The sequence below is a fragment of the Lacerta agilis genome, chromosome 13 (assembly GCF_009819535.1).
Source record: "Lacerta agilis isolate rLacAgi1 chromosome 13, rLacAgi1.pri, whole genome shotgun sequence".
Classification (NCBI taxonomy): domain Eukaryota; kingdom Metazoa; phylum Chordata; class Lepidosauria; order Squamata; family Lacertidae; genus Lacerta; species Lacerta agilis.
The window spans coordinates 28,611,591-28,624,175 of NC_046324.1; the positions used below are offsets into that span (position 1 = coordinate 28,611,591).

Below are 12,585 nucleotides of genomic sequence, written 5' to 3' on the forward strand. Positions count from 1 at the left end.
ATGTATCCCAGGATCCTGCCCTGTCCGTTATTTAGCTTCTTTTCTGTCTGCTCCATCCGTACTTGGAATACGGAATGAATTTCTACTCTTCAAAAATCTCGAGAGCATCATAGATGGCAACACCAGAACCTACAAGCCAGCCCTCCCCTCCCCTTTCTCTGTTTCTCAATGTGGGGGTGGGACTTGGTGGTGTTTTTTTCCCACTTGAAACCGAGACTAAGCCTGAGAGGCTCCGCAAATACAACACTGAAGATATTAGCAGCTTCACCATTAATTGCTGAGCCATAACTGGTATTAATTAAACGTCATTCCCTTCCCTTTCATTGCTAAAGGCCCAGGAACATGGGGTGGGGAGAGAGAAATAGGATGGGGGAAAGGGGCCGCTTGTACAGATTGAAAGCTCACATATAAATGGGAAGTTGTTGAGCAGCTGAGCCCAGCCTTGGGGCAAGTTGCGACTCTGCCACTCTGCTCCTTGCATGGAAGTTGCTGCAGTTGGGTGGAGCTGAGAAAGGTGGCCCTGTTCTGTTCCAAGCCATCCTTGTAAGGCAGTTGTTAAGCAGTATGGGGGGGGCATTGTATTAGGGCAGGAGGAGAACTGGGTTTCAGCCTTCCCTGACACAGCCGAATGCATTGCATTCTGCACCACCCACGGAAGCATCTGAAATCTGCAAGGGCTCTGCTCTGTCACCTTCAGGCAGGGCTTTGCATTTGAAAGGAAGAAGTGACACTTGCCACCCAAGTCCCAGGGGCCTGCACATACTTGAAAACAAGCACTGTTTCCATGTGCGAGATGTCAGGTGTGCTCGCTTTTCAATGTGGGGTGGGGGGGGGGAGTGTCTGTTGGCATCAGGCTGCTTCTTTGTGCCACACAGGATTTCATGGTGTGTTTGCTGCTTCTTTGTTGTTGTTTTTTTGGGGGGAGGGTGCTGAGTTGCAAGGTATGGCAAATCCTGAGCAAAATGTTTGTTCCAACCCTTCTCCACTTCCAGGTTCTAGCAGACTCACTCTGTAATTCTGCAAGCTTTCCCTTGTATTTGAGCAAGTCCAGAAGACGGAAATCATCCCTGCTTTGGGGATCGGGGTAGCTCCTTCAGATGAGATTTCCTTCCTGAAGCAGTGTCTCTGTCCCTCATGGTGTCTCAGCTAGCAGTCCATGGGCCCCATATAATTGGACTGTCCTGCAGTTACACTGTGGTCTAAACCACTGAGCCTCTTGGGCTTGCTGATCAGAAGGTCAGCAGTTTGAATCCGCGCGACAGGGTGAGCTCCCGTTGCTCTGTCCCAGCTCCTGCCAACCTAGCAGTTCAAAAGCACACCACTGCAAGTAGATAAATAGGTACTGCTGCGGCGGGAAGGTAAACGGCGTTCCCGTGCGCTCTGGCTTCCGTCACGGTGTCCTGTTGTACCAGAAGCAGTTTAGTCATGCTGGCCACATGACCCGGAAAGCTGTCTGTGGACAAACGCCGGCTCCCTTGGCCTGAAAAGCGAGATGAGTGCTGTACCCCATAGTCACCTTTGACTGGACTTAACCGTCCAGGGGTCCTTTACCTTTACTTTTTTTACGTTATATATATGTCCTCCACACAGTTCCGCCAGCAGTTCTCAATAGACTGCTTTTCATTAGCTTTGCTTCCTTTGGGTAAACCCAGGGATAAGGTTGTATATATTTTTTTCCACACTTACAACACTGTAAAAGTTCAAGATCTGGAAGCAGGGCAAACTCTCATCACTTTTAAGGTCTGTTCTGCAAAGAATGAGACCCAAGCCTTTATGGCTGCAAGATGCATTTAAAAGAATATGGATTAGTATGAGGGAAGGGTTGGATCCAAAGTTCCCATGGGGCCAGCAACCCAACTCCTTGCTTTTCCCCATAACTAGAAGAATAAATGAATGCAATTTCCTGGGACGGTGGGGAATGCCTAATTTCTTTGGGTCATAGAATCCAGTGTTCTCTTGGCACAGTGTTGGGGTGGAGGAGTTTTATAGATATACAGCCCTGTCCATAAGCTTCCAAACACCTCTTCTCTGGGTCAGCCTTCCCCAACCTAGTATCTTCTGGGTGTTTTGGACTACAACTCCCATCAGCCCTTGAGGCTGACGGGAGTCAGAGTCTAAAACATGGCCTTGGGAGTGGCTTGGGGTGATGGGAATAGTAATCCAAAACGACTGTGCTGGAGCTGATGGGAGTTGCAGTCCGAAGCATCCAGAAGGCACCAGGCTGGGGAACGTTAGTCTTACTTTCTGTCGTCTCTGTTCACAAGTCTGTGCCCTTTCATCATTGGTGTTGTGTGTGTGTCTTTCCCCCCCATGTCTTCTCCATGCAGACTCTAATTCCAGTATTCAAGAGCCACCACGAGGCCTCCCTGCCGTGGAACTTCCAACGGAGTCGTCAGCTTTGCCAAACCAGAGCTCCCACAACCACCTTGTGCTCGACATCAATCACAATACCGAAAGCACCGCTTTATAAACGAAAGAAACCACTCCAGGGCCCCAGCTGCTCCTGCCCCAGCGGGAACCTCACCAGTCAAGGCTCTACAGTGAGGAGCTTATGGAAATCGAAAGATGGGGTGGGGACCCAACCTTCCCCTTTGCGTCTCCAGAAAAGAAACACCTACCCCGCTATCCAAAGAAGTTTAATGACCTGTGTCTTGACCAAGGTGCCTAAGCTGTGGCTGGGATGATGATTGTCTGGCTGCCCCCGAAAAGTATATCAGAAGCTTAATTGCTGCTGTTAACAGAGACGGCTGAACAATTCCAAGAGAATCCAAAGCAATGCATGTATAATGGAAACAACCTTTTAAAGGCCTCTGTTGAACTCTTCCTCTTAATTCTTTTTTTTTCTTTTTTTGCTCTTACCAAGGAGATGGCTCACAAGAGACTTTCCGTCTCTGACATGCTGCAGACTTTGTTAAAATATGAACCAAAAAAACACAAATAAATCCCCACAACCTCCACGTGTGCTGGCAGGAGGAGACTGCTGGTTCTCAGTCCCTTTTGCCCTGGCAGTGGAGAAAATCCTTGTGCCTTGATGGACTGTTATACTGTAGAAGGAAATGTACTGTCTCTCTAACCATTTCAGTGCTTCTCTCTCTCTCTCTCTCTCTCTCTCTCTCTCTCTCTCTCTCTCTCGTCCGGTGTTGTTATTGTTATTTACTCCCCCCCCCCTTGGTTTTCATAGTTATTTGTATTAACCACCCCTGCTTTGGTTTCTGTAACACCCATAAAAGCAGCTGCTGTCAAGCTGAAAACTTCGGAAAACTTTGTGTATTTACTTTCAGTTGTTATAAATGAGTTGGAATTGGAAAGTGGTTTTCTTTTCTTTTTTGGAAACAACGCTTTGGAGTCGTCTGCTTGGTAAAATTATTCTCTCTTATGCTGCTGTAAGGAAAATGTCTTCTAACTAAAATGGTACACCATCAGAACAGCTGCCCACGCTGGGAGGGGCATCACTCCCTTCGAATAGCACATTCAGGGGTGGGGGAACAGTGTGAGCCAAATAGGATTTATTCCACCTCTACACTGGCTAATTAGTTCCACAGTAGCATGTGTGCATGCACGTGTACATAAAAATACTAATTCGTGGAAAGTGAAGCAGTAGGCAAAGATGTGGTGTTGCTTTTTGTAAGTCTCTTAGTGATAGGAGAGCAGAATTGAGTGCAGTCTCTAATTTAGTGAGTGCAGCTACTCAGAAAACACGCACCTTGTTGAATTTCCTTTACAGTCCCTATGTTTAAATGGACACCAAAACTGTAGACACGTTTATTGCTGCCTTGACCCTTTCCCCTGTGTGCTGGAAGGAAGTTTAATGGACGTTGGCATTCCTAGCCAATTCTGCAAGTTAACAGCACCTTGAATTGCTACCCATGAAAACGCTGGCAGTTTGGAAGGTTTCATGAAATCATATGAGTAGGAGTAGGCCACACATATTCTGCAAGGAAGAAGGAGGAAATTATAGGCAGTGTCAGATAATTAACAGCCCCTTGCAAATCCCCATACACCAGACCCTCTCGGGAGCTGATGCTTTCCTGCCCTCGGACAGTAATAGTATAAATATAAGAACAGAAGAGGAACCTGGCAGCTTGATCAGGCCAGTGGCGCGTATTTAGCCCAGCACCCTGTTTTCAAAGCACCAGATGCCTGTGGGAAACCTGCAAGCAGGACCTAAATTCAGGAACCCTCTTCCTACTTGTAGTTCCCAACAACTGGCATTCAGAGGCATAATTCCTCCAACAGTGCAGGCAGAAAGCAGTGCCGGATTACCGAATAGGCAGAGTTGGCACTGGCCTGTGGACCCCATGCCTCTTAGGACACCCTGCGACAATGAATCAAAATAATAAATATTTATTTGATCTTGAAAGAAAATTACAATCAAGTTTTCTTAGTTCAGTGTTATCCCATTGGGGGGGGGCAAAATTTCTACTGCCATGGGGCCTCCACAGGATTTAATCCGGCACTGGAATAAAGTAGCCGTCATGGCAAGTAGCCATTGCTGTTCTCAGATGCAGGGTGGGTGAGCATATCTTCCTCTCAAAGGCAGGTCCCACTAGTTTGGTGGTTCCAGGGTCTCCAGGCACAGGAGACCCACCCCTTTGCTGAGGTTAAGCAGGTTTAGGTCTGGTCACTGCCTAGAAGGGGGCCTCTCGGAACCACCAGTCTGCTACCATGGAATCCATGACAGGACAACAAGCAGGTGTGAACTTAAGATACGGTGGACGCTCGGGTTGCGAATGTGATCCGTGCAGGAGGCGCATTTGCAACCTGCAGCGTCTGTAACTCGCAGCACCGCGACTGTGCACGCATGTGGCACAATTCGGCGCTTCTGCGATTGCACAAAGCGCAATTTAGTGCTTTGCATAAGCGCCGAAAGCCAGAAGTAATCCGTTCCAGTACTTCCGGGTTGGGCACGTCCGTAACCCGAAAACGTGCAACCCGCAGCGAGCGCAACCCACGGTATGACTGTAATAGTAAATCGGGCATCCCTGCAGAGTTGCACTTCAACTTCCTTTGACGAGCCAGAAGCGCCCCTCTGTGGGCAGGTGCATGATACATGCATAGCTAAACTGTAGCTTGCTGTTAAAAAAAAAAAAAAAAAAACCCGGAGTCTCATCCACCTTTGCTTCTGCCCCCATCCAACACTGACATGCAGCCTTTGACCTGAAAAGGGCAGTGTGGTCTAGCGGTTAGAGTGTTGGACTAGGACTTGGGAGACCAGGGTTCGAATCCCCACTCAGCCATGAAGCTCACTGGGTGACTTTGGGCCAGTCGCTGCCTCTCGGCCTAACCTACCTCAGGGTTGTTGAACTCCTTGGGGGATATAAATACAATCGATCAATCAAGGTCGTTGTCATTGTCCCCTCGTAGGATCAAAATCAAATCAAATCATTAAATAGAAGTTCCCTACCCCTGACCTATAGACTTCACTTACTTGATTGTAAAGCAGTTTTGACATACTCAATATGCAAACACGGTTGCTCCTTCCCTCCAGGATTTTCATTTTGTACCCCCGCCCACCCATGATGCTCAGAGATGGTGCTGGAAGGCAGCATACCTGAATCCATTTTAGGCTGCAAAGGATTGTTGTATATCTTCAGAAACTCCTCTGGACTGAGGCACTCCTTAGCCTTGCACAAATACTGGATGGTTTCTGCTGGCATCAGGAGTTCCGGCACGACCGTGTGGAGACAATCGCTGAGGCCTTTGTTGCCCACCTTTGATGTGCACGGGGAGGAAGCACAATTTCCAGTCAAGAGCATTGCACTGATTAGTTTTCCTTCTGCAACTGGACATACTTGGCTCACCTTTTCTTCATTAACAAATGTTCCCAAGTCAGCTTATTAAGGGTTCGTTCGTTTTTAATCGCGTAACATAAGCAACCTAACGAGAAAGCAAGAACTTAAAAACAGTGGGATCTAAAGCAAGAGATAAGTCTCAGCTTTTTCTTTCTTAGTTATTTTTCTTTTGATACATATTGTTATGTGCATAGTAAAAAGTATACGTTAAAAATACCATAACAGATCAAGGAAAGGAAATAAAAGCAAGCTAACTGCAGCAGATCTGGCTGAAACTCCCCCCCCCCTCCCAAATGCCTTCCAAAACAGATGTCTGAGACTCTTAATCTTAGGGTTGTGGGTTTGAACCGCACGTTGGTCAAAAGATTCCTGTATTGCAGGGAGTTGGGCTAGATGACCTTCGCAGTCCCTTCCAATTCTATGATCCTTAGAACAGAAGAGCCTGGCTGCTGGGTCAGCATCCTGTTCTCACAGCAAGAAGCCCCAAATGAAAACCCACAAGTGCCACATGTGCTCCCCACTCAAACGCTAAGAAAGGCACCAGTTGGAATGAATAGCTTTACTTTCCTGGCATGCAAGTATAGGGTGTGTGGGGAATCAACTCTGATAGCTTTGGGGCAATCGGGGCCAACGAGATGAAGATAATATGATGAGGTTCAACACACCCACCTTACCTAGAACTCATAGACATCCAGCGAAGCTGAACGTTTGAAGGCTCGGGACAGATAAAATTAATTTCTTCTACACACAGGGGGCTCAGTGCCACATGAGACAGAGATGGCCACACACTTGGATAGTTTTAAAAGATGATTGTACACATGCATGGGGGAAAGAACCATCAATGGCTACTAGCCACAATAGCTGTGCTCTCCCTGCATCGTTAGATGCAGAGTAATGTTTCTGAAAATCAGTTGCTCGAAACCACAGGAGAGGTTTGTGCCTGGGTCCTGCTTGCTGGCTTCCCACAAGGAAATGGTCAGCCACTGCAAGAACAGGATGCTAGACTAGACGGACCATTGGCCTGATCCAGCCAGCTCTTCTTACGTAAATATGTCTTTACCTTGAGAGTCGCAAGATAAACTCCCAGTTTCAGGTTGAGGGTAAGGCACTCTGTGATCACTTCCTCTGTCGTCTGGGTCTGTGTAACGTCTTCGAGAGTTACTGGGACTTCCACTGCTGTGGCGTACCACTGGTTGAAGAGTCTGGTTGGGATGTTGTGAGACATCGCTAATATCTTAACGTCCTGTATTAAAGCACTTTGGGTAGGGGTGGGGGTAGTGATGGATGGACAGATCCGTCAGCTTTTCGTTTCTCTCCCTTTCTCATTCTTCCAATCTTAAATTCAGTTCCCCATGTTTCCCAGGGTTTGGTGTGGATTTCTCCTAGTAAGCACATTTTTGCATGCAGCTTTGAAAAATACAGTGGAATCCCGGGTTACGCACGCGATCCGTTCTGGGTTGCCGTGCGTAACGTGGGTGTGTGTAACTCGAACACACGTAAAAAAACAAAACCCGAAAAACTGGAAGTCACGCGAAGTGCGCAGAAGCGTTCTGCGCATCCGGCGATTGCGTGCACTCCCATGCACTCCGGAAAACACTTCCGGGGTGCGGGAGTGCGTATCCTGAACGTACACAACATGAAGCATACGCAACACGAGGTATGACTGTATAGACATCTTTGCAAGCAGTTTTCTTCCTGCGCACTAGGAGGCAGTTGATGGGCAGGGCCGTCCTCTGAGACTGTAAGTAAGAGAATGGCAGGTGAGTGGGGGCTGTACTGCAGGGGGTTGGACTAGATGACCCTTGGGTCCCTTCTCCAACTCTACAATTCTATGCTTCTATGAAGGAAGAGTGAGGTTGGTGGGACTGTGCTCCATTCACCCTGATGCCAGCCCCCATCAGTCTCCCCTGAACAAGTTTCCAATCACTTACTTTGAGTCTTGATTTTCAACAGCTGCCAAGTCCATCAGGATATGGTAGATTGTGCCACTGGATGCCTACAAATTATTATTATTATTATTATTATTATTATTATTATTATTATTACTACTACTACTACTACTACTTCCTTTTCCCCAGACCAGGACTCAAGACAATTTGCAGATAAAAATGCAAAACACAGATAAAATAGAAAAGCTAAATGCATAGAAAAGACCATCATTAAAAAGTAATTAATTGAACAGTAATACAATTGAAACCAAATCTATTAAAAATGTGAATAACAACAACAGTAAAAACATTACATCACCAGCTCTTTCCTTTAAAACAGTAAGTCCGCAGGCATGTCCAAAGTCCGTTTTGGGGGGCCTAATTTATTTCCTGGGGTAAAATCGTAAAAAAGCTCGACATCTTCAATCTTAAAAAAAAGCTCAACAACTTTGGTCATTCGTTTGGCCGGCCCTCACGCATGTTCACTTCATCAAATCTGGCCCTCTTTGAAAAAAGTTTGGACACCCCTGCAAGGATTGTTGGAATAGAAAGGTTTTCACCTGCCAGTGGAAGAACAGCAAGGAGGGAGCCAGTCTGGCTTCTCTAGGAAGGGAGTTCCAAAGTCTGGGAGCAGCCACCACAAAGGCCCTCTCCTGCATCCCCACTAAGCATGTCTGTGAGCATGGCAGGACAGAGAGAAGGACCTTCCCTGAAGATCTCAGAGACTGGGCAGTTTCATATGAGAGAATCTGAATTTTCAGAGGGAGCAGGGAGTGAGGGAGGCATAAATGTTCAAGTCACACTGGGGTCTGACATCGTCTGTTGCTGAGGACAGGAATGGAGTAGCATGAGAGGCAAAATGAGTTCTGACTATGTTTCTAAATTTTGGGTTTGATGGATGTTTTTAAATCAAATACTCAGCTCCGGGGATTTCCAGACTCCCTATTTTCAGGTGGGATTCAACTGCCTATCGACAAACTCAGCTTGCACAGTTGGAAGTTGGTCAGGCACTTGCAAAATAAAGCCACTTTTCCCAAAGACTGCAGAGTTTTCAGTCAGGAAATTGAAAGGCACTGGGAAGTTTGGGATTATAATTACTTGATGCAACTACATCTAACTTCCTCACAAATCAGAATAAATGCACAATAAGCAGCCAATGTTGTCCAAAACAGCCCACAAACTTGGTGGAAACCAATCAGACAGAACAATCAATAAACTGGCCACCTGGAAGTGCATTTCCAGAGTTTGCTTCCAAAAACACAAAGCAGCCTTTTGCAGGACCCAGCTGCCCTCAAAGCAAGTCCTCATTACAAGGAAATATGTGCAGATATTCAGTTGCATGTGGGATTTCTCTAGGATATGTGATTAACCTGCACTATTATAGAAAGAGCAATCTCTTGTCTTGAACCTGGTAGATCTGACTCACCTCCAGAATGTGCAGAAGACAGTGAGAGTAGATGAGGAGGATGCCTGAGGGGGACTCCCCTAGGTGGATCTTGGAAATCCTCTGGAAAAGTTGCTCATGGTATGCTTAGGAAGAGGAGGGAGTGAAAAGAGACCAACTGAGAGATCCGCTGGAAAAATCATTGCCCAAGTGGAATGGACCCAAACAGGTCATGGCCACATCCATGGAGCCACACCCCTTCAAAGACTGTGCATGAATGGACTAGATGTGGCCCTCTAGAATTTTGTATCTGGCCCTCACTATTCTTCCCACATCATATCCTTTCTCCAGCTACCTACTCCCTGGGCCTGCCTCTCACCCTCCATGAGTATTTTTGCCTGGCTGGAAAGTGTCTTTGAACTTCCATAATGCCTCTTACGAATGAGAGAGAGAGAGAGATGCTGGTACTGGATAACCTTGAGTACTGCCAGGAAAAAACACTGGGTGCATGTGAGACTGTGTATAGAGACTGGCCTGCTGTACAAAGGTAATGTTTATTACCATATTATTATTATTATTATTATTATTATTATTATTAGTTGTTGTTGTTGTTGTTGTCATTTACCTGCCGTTCACCCTAAGGTCCCAGGGTAGACTGCAACATTAAAACACAACATCAAAAAGAGTTTTCACCCACTTACAATCATATAAATAAGGTGGGTCCTAAAAATATACACCTCAAGTGTCAAAAGGCCGGGGTAAAGAGGATGCATCTTCAGCATCCTCCAGATAAGGAGCCAGACACACCACTGTGGCGAGGGAGCTCCACAGCTCAGAGGCCACCTAAGAGAAGGCCCTGTCCCTGGCCTCAACCCCCCCTGAGCCTCTGAGGGCAGAGGAACTACCAAGAGGGCTGCCCCACCCACCTCTGCCTCTGGCCCTGGTATGTGGCCTTCGAAAGGTTGCCATTAGGGAATGCAGCCCTCAGACGGAAAATGATTCCCCACTCCTACCACAGAAAAGCCCTGTGGAAGTTCTGCAGCCCAGTTCATCCCTGAGGCTGTTTTTCCAACACTGGAAGAGGCTCACGGGCAATGCCTTGCCTCCCGAAAGTCAGCATGAGAGGGTAGCTCCCCTACCTGTGACGTCTGCGGCCTCTGCATTTTCTCGCAACAGCGCAACAAAGAACAGCCGGTGGAGCAGGAATTTCTGGGGTCGGAGGGAAGGAGAACATGAAAGGTTCTGTTAGTAGCTCTTTGCCTGTGTCTTGGGCCCATTTTACAGGAATGGCGATTGAATCTTACGCTGTTGAGAGCCGGAGCCAGAAGTAGGTCAGTAAATAAAATACCCTGTGTCAGTGAAGTCCATACTTTATTCAAAGAAGCCAATAAAACTCAGGCTTAGTGATTGCCGCACTAGGAGACATGGCTACCCTTTGGGACTATGAAGAGGTTCAGAATGGCATGGTGAAGCCTACACTACATGTGTAGAGGGCAGAGTGGGGCAACTTGAGAAGCCATGATATGGAAAGGGATGAGGAGCTGGTCTGGAGTTGTGGGAGAGTAGCAAGAATGGAGGAGCGTTGAGGAGACCCTGTGCAGAAACGTTGAGGTGGAAGCGTGGCCTTGTGTTGAGGAGAACCTTCCACCGCCACCCAAATTTCCTCTCATACCTTCATCTGCTGGCGCCTCTTCTCCTCCAGAGCACTGAGGAGGGTGCTCCTCGCCACTATGTTGGCCAGTATGTTGGCCATTTTGCCCAAGATGGCAGTTCCGGAACTCAAGAGAACAGTCTGAGGTAACTGACGCATGAGGGAATGGCCTCCCCTAGGAAGCCAGCTCTATTGCCAGCCTTTGTTCTGAGGATGTACGCATCTATGCTTTGAACCTGCTCTACCCAAAAGAAAATAAGCAAATGTATAGGATTGAGGGGGTCAATCCATCTGCTATACAAAATAAAAATAAAAATAAAGCCTGCAGTTTTATTTTTATTTTTATTTTGTATATAATTTTTATTAAGTTTTCTGTTTTACAATTTGAGATACTCGTTTTTGTTATGAAAATTCAGAGGAGCAACTGCTGCGCAGAAGATATGTTGAGGAAACTACACGTATTTAAAATAATTAAGAGGACGCAAAAACAGGTCTTTTGCTTGGTTTTTAATTATAGAAAAAAGAAATTATAATAATAGAAGTTATACTAAGATTACAAAATCCCACAAACTGTGACCCACCCACCAGGGTACAGAGAGGAGTACACAACACTCCTTATATACTACATTTACAGCTCAATTAAAAACACCTGCTGTACTTCCTCACATCTGCAAAACTAGGTCATGAGATTTACAGTAACTTTTAAAGAGGTATACCGGTACATTTTGTGGAATAATAATGAACCTTGATATCTGAACTAATCAACATTTCCCCTGCGGTTCATTATTGTGGAACAACAGCATCAACAGTACTGGCCACGATGGCTTGGCTCTGCCTCTACAGTTGGAGGCAGCAATGCTTTTGAATGCCAGTTGCCAGAAATCACAGGAGATGAGAGGGCTCTTGTGCTGGAGTCCTGCTTGTGGATTTTGCACTGGGGCATCTGGTTGGCCACTGTGAGACCCAAATGCTGGACTCGATGGGCCAGCAGGCTCGTCTTATGTTCTTATTCTGGAGTGGTCAAACCAATCTCTTTTGTTGAGTTAAAGACCCTTTAACATACCGGTAACTTAAAGCTTATTTTTACATGACTAAGCGTTTGGCAAAGTACAGGTGTGTTGCCATAGAAACAACCAGCCAGAGATGCTTCGATTCACAAGATCAGACAGAAAAGAGATGGAAAAGTGCACTGGAAAGTGTGGGATAATTTTATTTTTATTTATTAAAACACTTTCTTGACAAAACTGACACCTAATCTCCCCAGAAACAAATCAGGATGGAGACTCCCACTGGACAGTCTAATCTCTCTGCAAACAAATCAGGTTGAATGCTGATTAAACCAGTGTTTTTCAACCACTGTTCCGCGGCACACTAGTGTGCCGTGAGATGTTGCCTGGTGTGCCGTGGGAAAAATTGAAAAATTACTTTATATATAGTCAATATAGGCACAGAGTTAATTTTTTTAACATTTTCTAATGGTGGTGTGCCTCGTGATTTTTTTCATGAAACAAGTGTGCCTTTGCCCAAAAAAGGTTGAAAAACACTGGATTAAACAGGCTGTCTAGAGGCAAATCTAGTCTTTGTTTGTGGTATGAGAATGTATCTTGGGGTGTTTTTTTCCTTTAGAAATAAATAAATAGCAAGACTACTTCTTGGAGAGCAGCCTTCCCAAAACTCAGAAAGAAGCAAGTATATCTAAACCAGATTATCTAAAGACATTTATTGCCAACCAAGGTTGAGCTTAGTCTGTTTTCAGTGCTGAATTTCTTCTGTGCAGTTAAGACAGCTGTTATAAAGACACTCATTTTCTGAGGAAAGACAATTTGGGCT

The 12,585-nt window shown here is 46.1% G+C and overlaps 2 protein-coding genes across 7 annotated transcripts in view; one reads left to right on the top strand and one right to left on the bottom strand.

Moving 5' to 3' along the window:
* The window catches only part of ARHGAP17 (Rho GTPase activating protein 17), a 56,878-nt gene extending 53,944 nt beyond the window's left edge, over nucleotides 1-2,934 (top strand). For 4 of the 5 annotated variants that reach the window (XM_033167109.1, XM_033167111.1, XM_033167112.1 and 1 more), the window contains one exon: nucleotides 2,328-2,934. In XM_033167109.1, coding sequence (XP_033023000.1) covers nucleotides 2,328-2,470 — 143 coding nt within the window. In that variant the 3' untranslated portion in view covers nucleotides 2,471-2,934. The remainder of the gene's footprint in view (nucleotides 1-2,327) is intronic. The other variant, XM_033167110.1, reaches the window with a different exon arrangement.
* An 828-nt stretch (nucleotides 2,935-3,762) lies between these two features.
* Nucleotides 3,763-10,924, bottom strand: LOC117056609 (testis-expressed protein 47-like). Of its 2 annotated transcripts, none has more exons than XM_033167126.1 (7): nucleotides 10,777-10,924; nucleotides 10,244-10,313; nucleotides 9,147-9,250; nucleotides 7,724-7,788; nucleotides 6,853-6,994; nucleotides 5,552-5,711; nucleotides 3,763-3,931 (listed from the first exon to the last, which is right to left on the bottom strand). In XM_033167126.1, exons 1-7 carry the CDS (start codon nucleotides 10,912-10,914, stop codon nucleotides 3,894-3,896), a joined length of 717 nt encoding a protein of 238 aa, XP_033023017.1. In that variant the 5' UTR covers nucleotides 10,915-10,924; the 3' UTR covers nucleotides 3,763-3,893. The 2 variants fall into 2 exon arrangements, with proteins under 2 accessions (XP_033023017.1, XP_033023015.1); XM_033167124.1 differs by having other exon boundaries at nucleotides 6,853-7,048; nucleotides 10,777-10,920.
* Between the last annotated feature and the right edge of the window lie 1,661 nt (nucleotides 10,925-12,585).